The 21,638-nt window shown below is 44.7% G+C and overlaps 1 protein-coding gene across 1 annotated transcript in view; it reads left to right on the top strand.

Annotated features, from left to right (window-relative positions):
• Positions 1 to 3,275: 3,275 nt before the first annotated feature.
• Positions 3,276 to 21,638, top strand: part of GUCY2C (guanylate cyclase 2C) — a 255,706-nt gene continuing 237,343 nt past the window's right edge. Inside the window, exons 1-3 of the mRNA XM_075832286.1 lie at positions 3,276 to 3,364; positions 4,202 to 4,316; positions 17,091 to 17,226. Coding sequence (XP_075688401.1) covers positions 3,276 to 3,364; positions 4,202 to 4,316; positions 17,091 to 17,226 — 340 coding nt within the window. The remainder of the gene's footprint in view (positions 3,365 to 4,201; positions 4,317 to 17,090; positions 17,227 to 21,638) is intronic.

The raw sequence follows: 21,638 nt of genomic DNA, 5'->3' as shown, positions 1-21,638 counted from the left end.
AAGTGGTAGGATACATAGACGAGGTCCTCCTCAATCCGCTGTATATAAATATTTATGTATGTGGGGGCCATATTGGACCCCATTGCCGTCCCCCTCTTCTGTAGATCGAATCTCTCCTGGCAAAAAATAATTTTTCATAAGGATGAACTCAAGGAGTGATCTAATTAATTGAATTTTTTCATCAGAAAAAACTGACTTTTCCAAATAAAAATGCGAAGCATCAATGCCCTGTTGATGATCGATAGAGGTGTAAAGACTCCCTACATCAAGGGTAACCAGGACCGACAGCTCAGGTATCACGAGCTCATGGATCCTGACCAGGAATTCCTTGATGTGAGGGTCTGCACCAATGGCAAATTGCCTTAAAATTTTATCTATAAACATCGCTGCAGGCACAAATAGGGAGTTACTCCCTGACACAATAGGGCACCCTGGAGGTCTAACAGGGTCCTTATGAATCTTCAGCAAAAGACAATACAGGAGTAACTGGAAACTTCACCTGTAGGAATTCACACAAATTTGTATCAATAATTCTGTTAGTAAATGCATTGGTAATCAAGGTATTAAAGAGGCTCGGTCACCAGATTATAAGTGCCCTATCTCCTACATAATCTGATCGGCGCTGTAATGTAGATAACAACAGTGGTTTTTATTTTGAAAAATTATCATTTTTGAGCAAGTTATAAACAATTTTAGATTTATGCTAATTCGTTTCTTAATAGACAACTGGGCGTGTTTTTAGTTTTTACCAACTGGGCGTTGTAAAGAGGAGTGTATGACGCTGACCAATCAGTGACCAATCAGTGTCATACACTTCTCATTGTTCCAGCGCAGCTTCTTTCACTGCACAGCGTGATTATGCACAGTGTGATTGTGCAGTGAAAGAAGCTGGGCTGGAACAAAGAGGTGTATGATGCTGATTTTCCCATTTTGGAGTAGATGCGACTTTTTGATCACTTTTTATTACTTTTTTTTAAAGTCAGGATTCACAGAAAACAGCAATTTTTCCATAGTATTTTTATTTAATTTTTTACGGCGGTCACCGTACGGGTTAAATAATGTAATAGCTTTATAGTCGGGGTCATTACGGACGCGGCGATACTAAATATTTGTAACTTTTTTCCTTTATTTTTTTTTTTCTAATAGTAAAGCATTTTGTAAGGGGAAAAAGTGGGTTCTTAATTTTTTTTTCACAGTTTTTTTATTAACTTTATTCAACTTTTTTTTTTACTTGTCCTACTATGGTACTTTAATGTGCGATCATCCAATCGCTTTTATAATACACTGCAATACTTTTGTATTGCAGTTTATTACTGCCTGTCCGTTTAAAATGGACAGGCATCTGCTAGGTCATGCCTTCACTACAGGCAGACCTGGGGGCCTTTATTAGGCCCCCGGCTGCCATAGAAGACACAGACACTCGGCGAGCTTATCGCCGGGTGTCAGTGGGATGAGAGGGAGCGCCCTCCCTCTCTCCAAAACCACTCAGATGCGGCGCACGCTAAACGGGTATTACTAATATCGATCTCACACGTTCGAGTAGGGATGTCCCCAGCCCCCAGCTACCTCTGGCAGCTGAGAGCAGGGAGATTTAACGGGTCCCTGCTCTGTTTATTTATCCTGATGCAGCGCCGTGAAACGGCTATTGCATCAGAATAAAGCCCACTAATGCCCGCCGTGAAAAGGCTAATCAGCGGTCATTAAGGGGTTAAAAACCAGACAAACCCATTAACCTGGGTACAGGTAATGTCTAGTTTTCATAGGCTCCATTTCATTAAGAACTCCAGAAAAATTAATCGTGTTATACGTAATGCAGGATCTAGGGGCACTAGGGTACATGACTAGGGTGCGTTAACTCGCAAAGTGCAGACACACAAATATTGAGTCATTTGAAAGCTAGTAAGCAATAAAAAATCATTGCATTTTTTCTTTAGCATACCTTATCAGCCAGGCAGTTTTCAGACTCTGTGTCTGGATTGTGTGCAGGACGCATCGCCATGTGATGCTGCCTCTCTCAATATTTGAAGCCCAGTCCTGCTTCTGATGCCCCAAGCTGATAATATACTAGTACTCCCGTTGCCTTCCTAATCTGTGCCATGTCCATGCTGTTGATGCTTCTTCTGTGCTTGCTCAGCAGCTCCCCTGACAAACAGAGAAGACGCTGCAGCATCAGAGGCAGCCTTCTCACCACATCAGGGATCCCTCCACATCCACGACAAAACCCGGCGTAGAGCAGAGCCGTGCATCACAACAGCGCACGCATGTCTACCTCTGCACTATTACTGATGCGGACAAAGTAATGGTCAGTTTACACGTAGCGTAAATACTGCGAATTTTCCGCAACCGATTTCAGAGTGGAAAATCCGCAGCATAATAAAGTGGAATCAAAGTGGATGAGATTTGAACAAATCTCATCCACACGCTGCATAAATGCAATAATTGTTGCTTATTTGTTGTGGGATTTCCCGAGTGAATTTAACGGGGAGGTAAAACCTGCAACAAGTAGCGAATGTTGAGTTTTTTTGCGGCGGAATCGCTGCGATTCCGCCGCAAAAAAAGCAACTCAGAAGAAAAAAAGCCTTAGCTTACCCAGAAGCCTGTGTTTTTGTCCAGGCCAGCCTCCTGGGATAATGTTTCATTCCATGTGACTGCTGCTTCCAATCAGGCTGCAGCAGTCACATGGGATGAATCGTCATCCCAGGGCTGCAGAGCGTCATGACGTCATGGTAAGTATCCTTTTTTTTTCTGTGCAGTTTTCTGCAGTGGACATTCCTGCCGGAAAACTGCACCACAATTCGGTGCGGTTTTCCGGGCCGGAATTCCCTGGGGCACACAGGGCAGATACGCACACAGAGTTCCTACAACTCCCAGGGACTCTCTATGCTTTTGTGCTGCCTCATGCACACAACTTTGCCATAAACATGAAGCCTAAACACTGCTTCACTTTAGAAGTTGTGGCACTATGTCTATCACCAAACTATATATATTTTGTAAACTTTTTTTTTTTTGTCCTAAATAAATATCTCATTAAAATGGACGCAATAACTTGAAGTTGTACACTTAAATGACAGTGAAATGAAGCACCATACACTCGAAGATTTGACTTTTATGACACGTCTATTTGACATACTGTATTATAACATTCATTTTGAGAGGGTAGTTTTGTCAAGTTAAAAACTGAAGTGAGATAACTATTTCCACCAAATCAAGATAAAAAAAATACATAAAACAACTAAATACAATTTAAAACAATCTTTTCCTTTATAGTGATCCTGATGTGTGGCTCACCTGCTGATGTCCAGACGTTAATGAACGGAGTAAAACTTTCTCAAGAAATGGTTGTCATTCTCATTGATATTTTCAAGTAAGTTTTACCTTACAATGCAGGATGTAAATAAGATTGGTACACATTCCAAATTGTGTTAGATGTATGTAATTTTGTTATTGACAAAAACAAATCTCTAAGATTTTATATATATATATACATATATATATATATATATATATATATATATATATATATATATATATATATATATATATATATATTTATATACATATACACATATACACACACACACACACACACACACACACACACACACGCATTAGTAGAGAGAGAAGGAGAAAAGAACAGGTATGTGGCATAAAGCAAGAAGGAAAAGTGCACAGCCAACAGTCCTGATTCTTGCTAAACTGTTCCACAAACCAGACCACAAAGGGGCGTACCCGGTGAGAATTTACATTAAGGGTAAAGCAACACAGAGCTGCCCTGTCACGGTCGCGATTCGGCCAGCACTATGTCAGGGCCGCTCCATGTGGACTTACCCTTAAATGGGAGTTTATGTGTTGTTTTGGGAAAGGAACTGGGACAGGGCTTAAAATATCCCACAATTTTAGATTCAAATGTTGGTAAGTATAGAATTGTTGGGGTTACTGCGCAGCTGCAGTATGCACCCAACTAGTATTTAATGCATGTTACTCATGTTTTTTGTTTTTCTGAGAATATATATCTTTTGGCTTTAAATTCAAATATCAGATACAACTGAAATTACATATTAGAAAAAACTCGACTATGCACTATATGTTTACTGTACACTCTGCAATACAGACCAACATTTGTTTTGTATTATGAAGTATTTCCTGATACGACACAAGAGATAACTGCAATGAATTAATATTGTGTCACTTTTCTTCATAGTCCCCAGTATTTTGAGAATAGCACGTCTCCGCCCTATATGAGAAATGTGTTGGTGTTAACCTTACCACAGTCAAATTTTAGTGGAATATCTAATAATGCTAACACAAGTCAACTGGTAAGTCTCTGACTATTAACATATTTGACACTGCATATATATATATATATATAACAAGACCTTTGTTTATATAATTTAAACAAAATCATTCCAGTGGTCTATCAAGTTACAATGGTTTCTGGTTACAATCTTTTCATCTTACAATGTCCTTTCCTGGGCCATAGTAACTTGAACCCACATTCAGCTTACAATACAACAGACAATGCTGATTTGCAGCAAAAGCAATTGGTTGGAAGATCCAGACAATCATCATGGTAAAACGTTTGTGAATAAGCGCATCACTTTGGGGCCAAGTAGAGCCAATCAGCGGCTGCTGTAATACATTCTCTCGCTGGCTATCTAATAGTGCCTCTCTGAGGTATAATACAGTGCTCTATGCAGGGGCATAGCTAAAGGCTCTAGGGCCATGGTGCAAAATTTCAGTTTAGGTCCCCCTGTGCAACTTGTCATCATGGCCGCTGTTCGCATATATCATCTTTATCGCTGGGTCACTTAAGTGACCATCAATGCAGCAATAGCAGACGAGGCGCTGCATTGGTCTTCAAAGATCAGTGGCAAAAGGCCCAAGTCATATTTTTATAACATAACAGGCTTAGATGCAGAGGCTCAGCTCTATGTATGATAGTGTACCCAAATAATGCAGTCACCAAATAATGGTCAGATACCAGTTCTACACAGTGAAAAGTGAATACAGTTACATCCAGTGACTCACATGTGCAATAATGATTAAATGGGTTATTTAAATGATTAAAGGGGTATTTCCAAAATCATAAATTATCACGTACCCTCAGCTGTTTACGTTATTCTCATAGACAGTGAATTGAGTGGCGGGCGCATGCTCAACCATCACTTCATTCAATCTACTCCTCACTGCAGGGGGTGCAGTGAGGATGATCTAGGGGTTTGGGACCCCTGTTCTCACGATCGGTGGGGGTCTCAGTAGTGAGGCCCCCAGCGATCAGAAAATGATCACCTATCCTGTGGATAAGTGATAATTTATGTTTTTGGGAATACCCCTTTAAACTGCTTGCATCACTTTTATTTCCACCCCAACCACTATGAAAACATGACCTTATACATTGGCTATTTGGTGCGGAAATAAAAGCGATACCAGCAATGTTATGTATAAGTCTGTTCCATGCTTTCAGGCTGTTTTGGTGTGGAAATAAAAGGGTTTTCAGCTAGAGACCTTACTGGAAAGAGCAGCTAAGTGGCAAAATCTATTTAAAACAATTAGCTGAGCGAGTGTGCGAGTTTCCATAAATGGACAGTGACGTTAGTAGCTTTCCCAGGGCTGGAGCCTCCAAGGCAGAGCTTCTACTAGCGCTCTGCCAAGGGACACCGCTGCTGTTCCTGATGTCAATGTATGGACAGTGATGTCAGGAGCTTCCACAGGGCCAAAGTCCAAGGACAGAGCGATTGCAATGCCAATTGTGTGCCAATTTAAAAGCAAATTGTTCCTCTATTACTCCTCCAACCTACATGTATTTGGTCTTGTTGTTTTTTTTTGTTTTGGTCTTGTTTTCTATCTATCTATCTATCTATCTATCTATCTATCTATCTATCTATCTATCTATCTATCTATCTATCATCTATCCATCTTTCTATATTGACATATAGTATAGATTTAGGCTGGGGCTACACGGCGACTTTGGCTGTGCACAGGTCGCACGGCCAAAGATTACTATGTTCCGCAGCCTACATGGCAAGTAATGACAGTGAATGTGGTCGCAGTCATTTTACTTGCGATGTAGGCTACTGGACAAATTTTTGGCCATGGGACCTGTGTCGTGGCCAAAGTCATATATATATATATATATATATATATATATATATATATATATATATATATATACACAATGGAAAAGCAGCAGCACTCACAATGCAATTCCAAGATGGTCTCAGGTGCAAGCAGGTAATCCCGATCCAGGAGATATAGATCAATATTGAAGAAAGTCCCACGGCACTCCCAAGCAATGCTTGATAAAGGTCCTATAGCAGGACGGAAACATTGCTTGTGCTGGCTTAATAAACCACCATTTTTTTTACTAGCACGGAGCGCTGTGGGACTTTCTTCAATATATATATATATATATATATATATATAGGAGACAACATATCTATAGCACTAAGACCCTATAGCTATGGATAGGATTAGATACAGTGGCTCATCAGACAGTATCACATATGGGCCATGTGTCTAAGCCTATCATGTGGTAGGCTTAGATGCAGGCCCCAGCAGACATGTGTGACCATGAGTGATTCTGTCTGCTGTGCCCTGTATCTAAGCCTACTACATGGTAGGCTTATATACAGGGCACCAGGCCCTCAGCAGACAGTAATATTATACTTAACCTCCTCTTCGGCTCCGGCCACAGCGGAGGTTCTGACTCATCCAACGTTGCAACGTTGTGCGCGACGCACAGTATCTTGACATCATACATGGCGCGCAGCGTCATGACGGGAAGAGTCATCAGGATCTCCGCTGCTCTCTGGAACGAGGAGGGTAAGTATTGTGTCAGTTACTAGTTTATTACATGGGCTCCAGTTAGTATAGTAACTTTTAATAGATGTGGTGCGGGGGGATGCGGGCCCCCCTGGATTCGGGGCTCGGTTGTAATTGCGACCCCTACAGCTGCGCCACTGCATAGGTCACAGTTACTTCAGTAACTGCTGAAAGACATAGTGCAGGGGTCATGGGCAGCTTATTTTTCTGTGAGTATGTTGTTAATCCGCAACAAATAGCAGATGTTGAGATTTTTGAGGCAGAAAAACTGTGATTCAACTGCAAAAAACTCAACTCAGAAATAAAAATAAAAATCATATACTTACCTAGAATTCTGTGCTTCCTCCTCCAGGCCAACCTCCTGGGATGACATTTCATTCTATGTGACCGCTGCAGCCAATAACAGACTGCAGCGGTCACATGGGATAAAACTTCATCCAAGGAGGACAGGCTGCAGGATGTCAGAGGGTAAGAATAAGTTGTTTTTTTGGGGGGGTTTAATGCGCAGATTTCCACAGCAGACATTTTGACCGAAAAACATGTGGCTTTGGGGCCCAGTCGCAAGTGTGAACGCTGTGACCCCTATAGCTACACCACCGACTATAACTGTTCTCCCCCTCCTGAAAGTTTGCTCGTCCTAATGCGCCAAGTACCCGCCGCTCAGGACGAGTGTTCTCCTCCTGTGTCAGCAACCAGTTAAGGGTATGTTGCGGGTTAGATTGCTTAGGCGAATAAACATATTATTGGTATTGTTCAGGCTGTTAAGGCTATTGAATAATTAATTTGTTTGGGGTGTGGCTGTCTAATCAAGAGGCCTTAAATGGAATGTGTCGCAAATTTTAAAAATATATAAAGTAACTTATTTTTATTTCTTTTTTTCGTTGTTTTGTGTATTTATTTTTTTTTTTTCATTTTTTCACAAGGTGGAAAGTATTAAAAATGCAATAATAATTTGACATGCTTTCCTATGTTGGCCACCAGAGGGAGCACTTCCAAAAATTAGAGCAAGGTGAATCATGCAAAACAACCTGACTTACAGCTGCTGTAAATATGGAAGGGAGACTCAACCCCCTCCCTATTTTTGGCTACAAGCCAGGAAAAGGTGTCTTCAAATTGCTAAGCATTGTCCAGCTCCATTTTTGAAGAGATTGTACAAATGGCAGCTGGCAGAAGCTATAGGACACACCAAAAGGCACATAACGGAATTGTGGTAGAAGATTTCTGCAGCAATTCAGTTGAAAGTAGCACCGCAGCCTTTCCTGTGTTTTTTCTGCAGAGAATGCCGTGGATTTTGCTGCATTTTTCTTAATGTTGGGAGATGGTGACATCTCCACTGAAAAACAGCAGCAATTCAGTCCACTTTCCACAGCAGGACATGCTGCAGTCCGAAAAATACGCACCGCAGGTGAATTTCTGGTCGGAATTTTTACAGACTGTGTGGATGCGCAATTCCGCATGGAAAATACGCAGCAATTCCCTAGGAATGATGAAAGTGAAGAGGGAGACCCTGTGGTGACTGAATTTTCAGTTGATAGGTTCACACGATGTGTATTTGCCAAGTTTTTGGGCGCATTTTATTAATGCATACAATGCACTTTTTTACGCAAGCGTTTTCAAAAAATGCGTTCTGTAAATAAAGAAGTGTCGGGTCAATTCTTTGGCAAATAGAATGTGCCAAATGTTCCCATAGTCAATGAGAGTCCTAATTACGTGCCAAAAAACGTGCAAAAAGCACACACAAAAGACATAAAAAACACTCGAAAAAAACGTCAAACGCTCTATTAAGCTTCCCATTTACATCAATGGAAAGCGAGCCCTTAGTACATACTACACTCTTTTTTACGCAAGCGTTTTTAAAAAAAACCTTTTGTGTAAAAAAGAAGCATTCAATAAATTTTTGAATAAAGAGAAGCAGAGAGAATGGCATCTGAGCGATCATGTGACATGATTTCTAGCCCCCTTTTTTACGGGTCCATAAATACAGGTGGAATACGGATGACAACGGAACCGTAATTACGGGCACGCGTTCGTAAATACGGGTTAAATACGGGTTAAAAATGTGTGACAACAGACCCGTATTTACGGCCAGTATTTACGAGAGGGAAAAATATGGTCGTGTGCATGGGGCCTAATTACGCGCCCAAAAACTTGCAAAAAGCGCACGCAAAACACGCAAAAAAAAATTCACAAAAAATCTGTAAAAATCCCTATATTTTAAAAACCGCTACACAAGAAAAGCTAGTTTATTAGACTCGTTCACAAGTAATTTTTTTTCTTTGTGCCGTGTGAGTAGTCCACCGAATCTACAATGTAGTCCAATAGGTCCACTGTAACCTGCAAAACAAAAAAAATAAAGTTAGCAATATGAATATTAAATTATAAATACTTATGTAAAACAAAAAAGAAAAACTATATCAGAAATATAACCAGGCACTCTTGGGTCATTGAAAAATTATGAAAATTTATTTAATTATTAAAACTCCAATTATTTAGAAAATATAAATGTATTCACACAATTTAAAACATTTTTGTCTCCTGGCCAGGAAAAGGTTACATACAGATACAAAATATACTGATAAGTAGGAAGCATAGATGTACCCCTTGTTTTCCCCACAAATCGGGGTAAATAGCAAGAAAATAGATCCAAGAAAAAATCGCTAGGTTGAATTCACACCTGCGTTTTTTTCCCCTTGCACATACTTATGTGTATTTCCTCCAAAAAATGACAACAATTCTTGTCAAAAGAGCGTGTAGTAGATTTATGAGGAAGGCCTTCCCATATATGAAAGAAGCATACCCCAATAAAAATAAAGCTGTCATTCAGTAAGGGGTTTGTATTTTTTATTTGTGTGTGGCTCTCATTCCTCCCTTTCAAGGATCAATCTTGCCTCAAGGATCAGGGTTAATAGACAGTCTATTTCTTAGACCATTCCGGTCAAAATATATTCCTCCCGATCCTTATAATTATCACAGAGAGCTCCGTTCTTAATGATTTTATACTGATTTTACCTTTAAACATGCGCAAAGAGACGTGGAAGAGCAGCAGGCACAATTTGAAGCTCCAATGCCTCTCACCAGGTGGTATTCAGGTGAGATTCCGCCCATAAGCTCATACCTTCCTTCAAGCCTTTAGGATTAAGTTCTTCAATATAGGCTTTATTACGTCTCCGACATGCAAGGTTGCTCCACAGAACCATGTAGAGGTATTAGATCCAAAAGAAAGAGGGGCCCACACTTTCAAGAAGGTGATTTTCCAAACCATATAGTATCCATATAGTATCCTTTTTCGTGCGATGTTCCCAACACGGCCAGGGATTCACAAGGCAGAGTCTCGACGTCACTACCCGCCTTGCTTGATTAGGTCAGCTGACGCGTTTCATCCCTTGTCGGGATTTATAAATACTTATACTCACCTACAGCGATTTCTCCCTGCGCCACAATAAATACTAGAGGTCCCCACAAGCACCCTGTATGCACCCCCACACACGCCCACACAAATCATCACACAACCCCCCCCCCCACAAGCACCCTGCATGCACCCCCAACAAGCACCCTGCACACAAAACCCCCCCACCAGCACCCTGCACGTACCCCCCCACATGCACCCCCACAAGCACCTTGCGTACAACCCCCATCAGCACCCTGCATGCACAGCCCCACAGACACCCCCCATATGTGAAGGGGGAGGATGTGTGTGGGGGTTGTGTGTGGCATGGTTGCATGTTCGGGGGGGGTTGTGTGCGTGTGTGGGGGGGCGCTCGACGGAGCAGTGGTGCTCACCGCGGATTCTTCAAAACAGCTGATAAGCGGCTCTGGATGATCACCGGTGCCCGTTAATCCTTCATAGCCGACAATCAGCTGTTTTGAAGAGTCAGTGGGGAGCACAGCTGCGTTGTGTGTGTGTGGGGGGTGGTTTTGTGTGGCATTGTTGCATGTTTTTGGGGGTTTGTGTGTGGGAGGGGGCGCTCGACGGAGCAGCGGTGCTCCCCACTGATTCTTAAAAACAGCTGATTGTCAGCTATGAATGACCAGCGGCGCCAACAATCAGCTGGGTTTTTTTTTTCATATTCAACATTTTTTATTGAGTTTCAGTACACAAAATTACAAGACATAGTGAAGGGAAGGCCTCCACACAGTAAAAGAGAACAGCAAACAAGGTCAAGGACCAAAGCAAAAACAAAAATCAAAAATGTGAATCACATCTCAATACAAAGGACATTATTCAGTATACAACAGCAGCATGAATGAGCCTAGAAGCAAAAAATTAGAAGGTACAATGAGGCCACTGAATTCAAGCGGAGAAGGAGAGGCACATTACCCTAGACAGGGGAAGAGAAAGAATAGAAGAAGGCCCCAAGAGAGGGAGGAATAGGAGGGAGGGGAGAGGACATGGGGATCCTGGACTCCAGTTCCGGGGTATTATGAGTGAAAACAGCAGCGAGCAAGAACCGCAGTACACTTCACAGGGGCATAGGCCGACTCAAGTTACAGCAGTGAGGTAAGAAGAGGAAGAAAGGAACGCTATCCATGGAGACCACGTAGACGTATATTTTACAACAGCTGCTAAAAGTACTGCTTCCGGAGAATTGGGAACAGAGACTTCAGTAACCTCCAATATTAATTTAAGTACTGCATCCCAAAAACTCCTCAACGAGCGGCAACTCCACCAAACATGAGACATGGAACCTCCCACAGCACCTCAACGCCAACAATTGTCAGGCACAGACGGATACCATTTATGAAGAGCAGCCGGAACCCGGTACCATCTAGAGACAATTTTGTAACTAGTTTCCTGGGCCCTAATGGCTATAGAGGCTTTCTGAGAAAGGGAGAAACACCGCTTCCATTGTGCATCGGTAAATGTAGTATGTAATTCTCTCTCCCAGGCCCCGCAGAAGCAGGGGAGTTGGTGGGATCGCTGTGAAAGGAGTAATTTATATAATGTGGAAATGGCATGGGTAGGGGGCTGGGTGGAAACACATAAGCGTTCAAAGTCAGTCAACAACCAGTGAAGATGGGCGTGTCGATTAACTGCTCCATAAAAATGATTTAACTGGGCGTATTCATACATACGGCGAGTAGAGAGTACAGCATCGGGGCAGATGGAGGTTAAAGGGAGAAGAGAGGAAGCAGGGAGGACCTGGGCAAAATACATGGGGTCGGCGGATGACCTACCTAGGAAGGAACGACCAGCCCTACCAGCAGGAAAGGCTGGGTTATCCGTAATAGGAGTTAAAGGACCCAGGGGGTCTATAAGCGTACTTCCAGGCCCTAAGGACTGCAACGCCAAGAGGGTATGTGAAACAACAAAGGAGGCTTGAGTTGGTCTATTCCCAGACAGGGTCCACGGCAGGGTAGATAGGGTACTGGGACAGAGTTGTTGAGCCAAACAAACCCACAGTTTTGATTCGTAATTATGAAAAAAATCTAAAACACGCGCATGAGTGGATGCCAGATAATAGAGCCGACAATCCGGCAGAGCAACCCCACCCGCATCCCTGGAACGAGTCAGAAGAGCTCGGCTCAAACGCGGACGACCAGTCGGCCAAATGAAGGAGCCAAAGCACCGCTGAAGCTGCAACCAATAAGAAGATGGGATAGAGATGGGGATCGTCTGCAGGAGATAAAGTAATCGGGGAAGGAGAGACATTTTAATAATATTAATACGCCAAACCAGGAAAATACAATCAGCTGTTTTGAAGGAACAGCGGCGAGCACCGCTGCTCCGTCAGGTGCCCCCCCCACTCACAAACCCCCCCCAAACATGCAACCGCACCACACACAAACACCCTACCCACACCCAAACCCCCCCACGCATACACAAACCCCGCCAAGCATGAACCGCCCCCGCACGCACACACACACACACATACACACACACTCACACACACACAAACACCTTGCCTGCAGTGCGGCCGGTCTTCACCAAAACGGTGTCGGCTTTCCCCCTACAAACCAGCTTCTATGCTGGGTCGCTCTAAACTGCGCGTGCGCAGTACAGAGCTAGACAGCAGAGGCACAGTATGTAAGGAACGGGTCCCGTTCGTTATGTCCTATGCCCTGTAGCTACCATATTCCATCTGTGTATGTGTCATTAAGAGGCACATACACAGATGAAAGAAAACATGGCAGCCCCCAGTAGTGTAAAAAAGTGTTAATAAAAAAAAAAAAACATTTTATGTGAAAAAATAAATAAAGTAAATATAATATTTAATATAAATTTATTGTAATGATGGGGGTAGGGAAACGGACAAGTGAGCCCTAATCTACCCGCAACTTTGTCCCTGCCTACTTCCAACGACCCGCCCTAGGCGACGGGGTACAACTGGGCGGCGGTCCCTACGCTCAGTAAGTGCACGAGACAAACAGACAAGGGTACACAAAGCTAAGGGAAATGGGGCAGTTGCCCACGGCAACACCGTGAGCAACAAGAGTGGTGAACGAGCCGAGTCAAACCAGGAGTGAACGAGGTACCAAACGCAGAGCAGGAGAGTAGTCAGTAAGCCAGGGTCAGTATGGAGCAGGATCAAATAGTCAGAAGCTGTAGCTGGGCCAGGAAACCACATGAGAAGAATCACAAGCAAAGGAGGAACAGGAAAGGCAGGCACAAACAGACAGAGGGCAGGAGCTAGCTCCGTCTGGCCAGGCTGCGATAGGCTCTCCCGCTCCTAAGCCTGCCATCCTGAGTGGTGGAAGATGGAGTCAGTCTCAGAGACATAGACTCAGGTGCAGACTGCTAACCTATGGGCGTATGCACAGAAGTTGTGTCTGGCAGATCCTTTACAGTACCCCCCCTTTTATGAGGGGCCACCGGACCCTTTCTAAGTGGACCTGGTTTATTGGGGAAACGAAGGTGGAACTTCCTGACCAATACCCCAGCGTGAACATCCCGGGCGGGTACCCAAGTCCTCTCCTCAGGCCCGTATCCTCTCCAATAGACCAGGTACTGGAGGGAGCCTTGGACCATCTTGCTGTCCACAATCTTGGCCACCTCGAATTCCACCCCCTCAGGGGTGAGAACGGGAACAGGAGGTTTCCTCGAGGAAGCCAAGGACGGGGAGCAGCGTTTAAGGAGGGAGGCATGAAACACGTCGTGTATTCGAAAAGATGGGGGCAACTCCAGTCGGAAGGAGACAGGATTGAGGACTTCAATGACCTTTTACGGCCCAATAAACCGGGGAGCAAACTTCTTGGACGGGACCTTAAGGCGCAAGTTCCTAGACGATAACCACACCAGATCCCCGACCATAAACAAGGGGTTAGCAGAACGTCTTCTATCAGCCTGAGTTTTTTGTACGCTCTGGGACGCCTCTAGGTTCTTCTGAACCTGGGCCCAGACTGTGCACAGTTCCCGATGAACGACCTCTACCTCGGGATTGTTGGAACTACCAGGTGAAACGGAAGAGAACCGTGGATTAAACCCAAAATTACAGAAAAAGGGGGAGACCCCTGACGAGTTACTGACCCGGTTATTGAGGGAAAATTCGGCGAGGGGAATGAATGAGACCCAATCATATTGACAGTCAGAGATAAAACACCTTAAATATTGTTCTAGAGATTAATTAGTCCTCTCCATTTGGCTGAACCAGCACCGGGGACGAGATAAAGCACTTCTTAAGGACCTCAAAAGCCTGGACAGCCTCAGGAGGCCAGTGGAGGAGATCAGCACCTTTGCGAGTGAGGTCCGTAAGAGGCTTAGCGATGACCGAGAAGTTAGCAATAAATCTCCTGTAATAATTAGCGAACCCCAAGAAACACTGTAACGCCTTCAGGGAGGCAGGTTGGACCCATTCCGCCACAGCCTGGACCTTGGCGGGGTCCATGCGGAATTCATGAGGAGTGAGGATTTGACCCATTTTTCGGTTTTCGCAAACAGTTTGTTTTCCCGAAGGACCTGGAGCACCTTCCTGACATGCTCAATGTGGGAGGACAAGTCCTTGGAAAACACCAGTATGTCATCAAGGTACACTACAAGAAATACCCCCAGGTAATCTCTTAAAATCCCATTTATGAAATTCTGGAAGACCGCAGGAGCATTACACAACCCAAAGGGCATGACGGGGTATTCGAAATGACCTTCGGGCGTGTTAAACGCAGTCTTCCACTCATCCCCCTCTTTGATGCGGATAAGGTTATACGCCCCCCGTAGATCAAACTTAGAGAACCATTGGGCCCCCTGAACCTGATTAAAGAGATCAGGAATCAAAGGAAGGGGATACTGGTTCCTTACAGTGACCTTATTCAAGTTAAGGTAGTCAATGCATGGCCTAAGACCACCATCCTTCTTCCCTACGAAGAAGAAGCCAGCACTTACCAGAGAAGTAGAGGGGCGAATGTAACCCTTGGCCAGGCATTCCTGGATATACTCTCTCATGGCTTCACGTTCGGGACAAGAAAGATTAAATATCCTACCCTTAGGGAGCTTAGCTCCTGGTACCAATTCGATAGCGCAATCGTAACACTTCGGAGGCCTCAGAGAAAACATCAGCGAAGTCCTGAACAAACTCAGGTAGCGTGTTCACCTCCTCAGGGGGAGAAATAGAATTAACAGAAAAACATGACGTCAAGCATTCATTACCCCATTTGGTAAGCTCCCCAGTATTCCAGTCAAACGTGGGATTATGCAACTGCAACCAGGGAAGGCCTAAAACCAAATCGGACGATAATCCCTGTACAGAGCACTGCTCCAAATGCATGGAGCCAACAAGGATTTCAAAAACAGGGGTATGCTGTGTAAAATAACCATTAGCAAGAGGAGTGGAGTCGATACCCACTACAGGGACAGGTTTAGGCAAATCAATCAAAGGCATAGCTAGAGACATAGCAAATTCCACAGACATGATATTAGCAGAAGACCCTGAATCCACGAAGGCACTGCCGGTAGCAGACCTACCACCAAAAGAGACCTGAAAGGGAAGCAAGATTTTATTACGTTTCATATTTACGGGAAATACCTGTGCGCCCAAGTGACCTCCCCGATGATCACTTAGGCGCGGAAGTTTTCCGGCTGCTTATTCAGTATGGAGCAGGATCAAATAGTCAGAAGCTGTAGCTGGGCCAGGAAACCACACGAGAAGAATCACAAGCAAAGGAGGAACAGGAAAGGCAGGCACAAACAGACAGAGGGCGGGAGCTAGCTCCGTCTGGCCAGGCTGTGATAGGCTCTCCCGCTCCTAAGCCTGCCATCCTGAGTGGTGGAAGATGGAGTCAGTCTCAGAGACATAGACTCAGGTGCAGACTGATTACCTATGGGCGTATACACAGAAGTTGTGCCTGGCAGATCCTTTACATTTATATAATATTTATTTAAATAAAAACACATAAATTAATAATTAAAAAAAATAATCATGACACCTTTCCTTTAAATACAGCTGCTGTGAGCTTGTTAGTTGGTTTGCAGCCAGAGACCTTAACTGGAAAGAGCAGCTAAGTGACAAAAACTAGAGGCTCTGTCACCACATTATAAGTGGCCAAACTTCTACATAATGTGATCGGCGCAGTAATGTAGATTAGAAAACGATAAATTTTGACGGAGTTATGACCTATATTAGCTTTATGCTAATGACTTTCTTAATGCCCAACTGGGCGTGTTTTTACTTTTTGACCAAGTGGACATTGTGGAGAGAAGTGTATGATGCTGACCAATCAGCGTCTTACACTTCTCTCCACTCATTTACTCAGCACATAGTGATCTTGCTAGATCATGATGTGCAGTCACATACTCACACATTAACGTTACTGAAGTGCCTTGAGAGTGAATAGACATCACCTCCAGCCAGGACGCGATGTCTATTCACACTCCCGACACTTCGGTAACGTTTGTGTGGGACTTAATGACAGCACGCGTGATCTTGCGAGATCACGCTGTAAATGACAGCTTACAGGTCAGAATTGTATCCACTCGAAGTAAACAATGAATGGTTCTAATGAATAACATCAAGCAGAGATCTTGAAAACCATGAGGAATTAATACAGAAAGTATATTGGAAAATTGTATAAGTTTTCATTATACCAAAAAAACAACAACATCATAAGTTTGCTGAAACCGGACAAACCCTTGAATGGAACACATAGGAGACTTTAGTTTTTGTCAGCGTTTCCCTTTAACCAACAATAATATCCATATGTTACATAAGCTGCTATATTTTACTGGAGGGACTGATATTTGAGATGCCATGTGTTGATTGTAAATACATGGGTTGTATTAGGTAGATAAACAGTTTGGAAGGAACTTGTATGAAATTCTATTTCTTTTCAATGTATTTTAGTTGAAAGATGATTATGCAGCTGGATACTTGGATGGGGTTCTACTGTTTGGACATGCACTGAAGAGCTTTCTCAAGTCAGGAGATATAAATGAAACAGTCGATTTTATCCACCAATTTCGTAACATCTCTATTGAAGGTTTGCTTAAGTAGCAGTGTAACTTTATTCACCGTAATTATACAAAATTTACAGTAAACTCGAATTTGGCAAACTTTAAAGGGAATGTGTTTTTATTTTTTGATTGTTGATTTTTTTATTCTATGTTCTGTACATAATTATGGGTGCAGCCATATTGCCTTAGCTGCTGTCAGCATTTAGGCTACATTCACACAACTGTGAAAAAAAATGTCCATTAAAGGCTGATCAACTGTCAGTTTTTCATGGTCGTTTGGCATCAATGTGTCTCCAAATTATCATCCATTTCCAGTCCATCTGTCCGTTTTAATGGCCATTGGTCACCCGTTTGCCATTCATTTTTCATGGCCATTAAAAAAAATGGATGGATTTCATTTGTCAGGTTTTTTTTAATCCAGCCCCTTGAAAACACCACAGTGCCCATGTAGATAGTGCTGCAATGCCCCTGTAGATAGTGCCACAGTGCCCACTATGATAGTGTCCACATAGATAGTGCCAGTGCCCACAGAGTGCCACAGTGCCCACATAGTGCCACAGTGCCCACATAGTGCCACAGTGCCCACTGTAGATAGTGTCACAGTGCCCACATATAAAGTACCAGTGCCCACATAGGGCCACACACAGTGCCCATGTAGACAACGCCACCGTATTCCCTGTAGATAGTGCCCATATAGTGCCACAGGTCCCATGTAGATCGTGCCACACCCCCTGTAGATAGCGCTACCACCCAATAGGTAGCGCCACCCCCTGTAGATAGCACCACAACCCTCCTGTAGATAGCACCACACACCCCACCCTGTAGAAAGCGTCACACACCCCTTCCCCTGTATTTAGCGCCATTGGGGCTCCCTCTAGGAGCAGAATACCCAGCCAGAGCATCAGCCACTCTCTGTACGGGGACTAAGCTCCAGGTGGAGCCCTTGACGTCACTGTCCATGTATGAACATTGATGTCATGGGCTCCCTCTAGGAGCATAATCCCCGGCCGGAGCGTCGCCATGCTCTGGCTGGGAATTCCACTCCAGGAGGAGCCCCTGAAGTCACTGTCCATATATGGATAGTGATGCAAGGGGCTTCTCCAGGAGCGTAATCCCTGGTCAGAACATCGGCAATGCTCTGACCGGGGATTCTGCTCTAGGAGGAGCCCCTGGCACCACTGTCCATATATGGATAGTGATAAATGGAGAAAAAAGTGGATAAAATTCTCCAGCGCTGTCCAAATGTTGTGGAATTGAAGGATTGAATCCAAGGCAAGAAGTTTAAACAAGATATATGTTTAATGGTTAAGAATGCTACGCGTTACGAGATCGGACCGATCTCTTCATCAGGCAAAGAAACATACATCAGATGTATGTTTTTTGCCTGATGAATAGATCGGTACCATCTCATAACGCGTAGCATTCTTATCCATTAAACATACAGTATATATTATTTAAACTTCTTGCCTTGGATTGAATCCTTCAATTCCACAACATTTAGACAGCGCTGAAGAATTTTATGCACTTTTTTCTCCATTTATCTCGAACTACTGAGGGATCCCTGACAGCCCCTGCACGGATTTACCAGCGGGAGTCTATTGAGACCAGACAGGCACTTCTGGGTGTTGTGCTCCTAGCACAACACCACAAGGTAAGCACAACGGCCTACCCCCAACCCTTTGTCACTTTAAACAAGAGATGATGCACGATGTGCGCCGGGTGTTTTTTGTTTTTTCCTCCTTGTCTATACATATATGGATAGTGACACCAGGGGCTCCTCCAGGAGTAGAATCCCGACCAGAGTGTCAGCAATGCTCCAGCCGGGGATTTCGCTCCTGGAAGAGCCCCTGACTTCACCGTCCATATATATGACAGTGACGTCAAGGGCTTTCCCAAGCTCTCTGGCAGGAACTCTATAGTTAAAAGCCCTGACGTTACTGTCCATTTATGGACAGTGACGTCAATGGCTTCCATGGGCTCAGCGCTTAAAGTAGTGCTATGCCCGAGGAGGGCCAGGATCTGTTTTTATCGGCCATCACAAGGATTGGTTCCTGAAAAATGGCCATTAAAAACTGATCCACTGAGTCCTATGGGGGCCGTCGGGCTGTGAAAACAGCCACAAATAGGACATGTCCTATTTTTTTACGGCCAGTGTATACGGGCCATTAAAAAAACGGCCGTGTGAATACACCCAGAGAACTTCATTGCTCTGAAAATGCCCGTAAGACGGGTATTAAAAAAAACGTCTGTCACACGTCCATTTTTCCCTGTCGTGTGAATGTAGCCTAAGAGATACAGTATGCTTTGCAGCAGCCACATAGACCATAGGAACCTATAAACAGGAATGGACTTCTATGAGTTTTCATTGTCTGTGACCAGGGGCGTAACTAGGAAAGACTGAGCCCCATAGCAAACTTTTGACTGGGGCCCCCCTCCCCTGGGTGTCACACAACCCCCCCTTGTACATAGTGCCTTTTTTACAGCCCCCCCTGTAGATAACGCCATACAGCCCCCCTGTAGATAACGCCATACATCCCCCTGTAGATAACGCCATACAGCCCCCCCTGTAGATAACGCCATATATTCCCCTGTAGATAACGCCATACAGCACCCCCTGTAGAGAACGCCATACAGTCCCCCCTGTAGATAACGCCATACAGCCCCCTTTGTAGATATCTACAGAGGGGGCTGTAGGGCGTTATCTACAGGGGGGGACTCTGTATGGCGTTCTCTACAGTGGGGGCTGTATGGCGTTCTCTACAGGGGGCTGTTTGGCGTTCTCTACAGGGGGATGTATGGCGCGATCTACAGGGGGACTGTATGGCGCTCTCTACAGGGGGATGTATGGTGCTATCTACAGGGGGGCTGTATGGCGTTATCTACAGGGGGGCTGTATGGCGTTCTCTACAGTGTGGGCTGTATGGCGTTATCTACAGAGGGGGCTCTATGGTGTTATCTACAGAGGGGGCTGTATGGCGTTATCTACAGAGGGGGCTGTATGGCGTTATCTACAGAGGGGGCTGTATGGCGTTATCTACAGGGGGCTGTATGGTGTTATCTACAGGGGGCTGTATGGCGTTATCTATAGAGGGGGCTGTATGGCGTTATCTACAGGGGGGGCTGTATGGCGTTCTCTACAGGGGGGGCTGTATGGTGTTATCTACAGAGGGGGCTGTATGGCGCTAACGCCATACAGCCCCCCTGTAGAGAGCACCATACAGCCCCCCCTTTAGAGAACACCATACAGCCCCCCCCCCTGTAGGGAACACCATACAGCGTCCCCCCTCCCAAAAAAATGCGACCTACAGTGTGTCCTACAAAAGACATGTATCCCCTATCCACAGGAGAGGGGATACATGTGTGATCGCTGGCATTGATAGGGAGAACGGGGTCCCCCGTTCTCCCTATCAATGCCAGCGATCACACATGTATCCCCTATCCTGTGGATAGGGGATACATGTCTTTTGTTTAATGGCAGAGCGGGGAGATACCTCCCTGCTCTGCCGTAGTGTTCAGTGGCGTCGTGCTGTAGCAGCCATAGCGGCCGCTAGCGGAGCCTCCGGCCATGGTGGGGGCCCGTGCCGGCGGGCGACATGGGCCCCCTCATGCCGCGGGCCCAGTAGCAGCCGCTACGGCTGCTACGGCGGTAGTTACGCCACTGTCTATGACCTGTGCAGAGGTTATTGTGCAGGAAGGGATAGGAGCTGTGTCCATTACCTATTGTCAGTGGTGGATCCTGTGATATCTATATATTGGTGTTACTTGTCATTGTAATCCTGTTTGTGATGGTAATGAGATGATACTGAGAAGTAATCACTGAAAAATAAATTACATTTAATTAAAATCACCAGGTTCAAACACCAGTTCCCAGCAGGATGCAGAGAAGCCACAATGCTACATAGAGGAAGATTGCACTGGTGCAAAATACTGATGAATAGCCCCACTCTCCAACCTACCATTTATGAGGTGACTGCTCAGTATTATCATACCTCAGATAAGGCTTATATGAGGTGGCAGTCACACGGTTAGGCCTCATGCATACAGCCATGCCTGTAATCACGGCCCGTGACTGCGGGCACGGCCGCGGGCCGTACCCCGCATTTTCGGCCCGTTCTCCCATACAAAGTATTGGAGCATGGCCTTTAAAACACTATCTTTTGCGGTACAGTTCTACGGCCCGGACACCTACCCGTAGCGATACGGAATGGTGTCCGCGGCCAATAGAACTGAATGGGTCCGTAATTGCGGACTGTATTACGGTCCGCAATTACGTAGATTTTTTTACGGTCGTGTGCATGGGGCCTTACGTGTAGTGCAGCATGCTGGTTTACAGTTAATTAGTTCCACCTATCCTAATAGAGCAAGCAGGCTGCCCAGCACCACACAGAGTACTGACAACCCATTCTCCCTCACTATCACAAGACCAGGCTGCAGCCTG

This window comes from Rhinoderma darwinii, chromosome 7, assembly GCF_050947455.1.
Source record: "Rhinoderma darwinii isolate aRhiDar2 chromosome 7, aRhiDar2.hap1, whole genome shotgun sequence".
In the NCBI taxonomy this organism is placed as follows: domain Eukaryota; kingdom Metazoa; phylum Chordata; class Amphibia; order Anura; family Rhinodermatidae; genus Rhinoderma; species Rhinoderma darwinii.
This window is presented reverse-complemented; position numbering and strand designations above follow the sequence as displayed.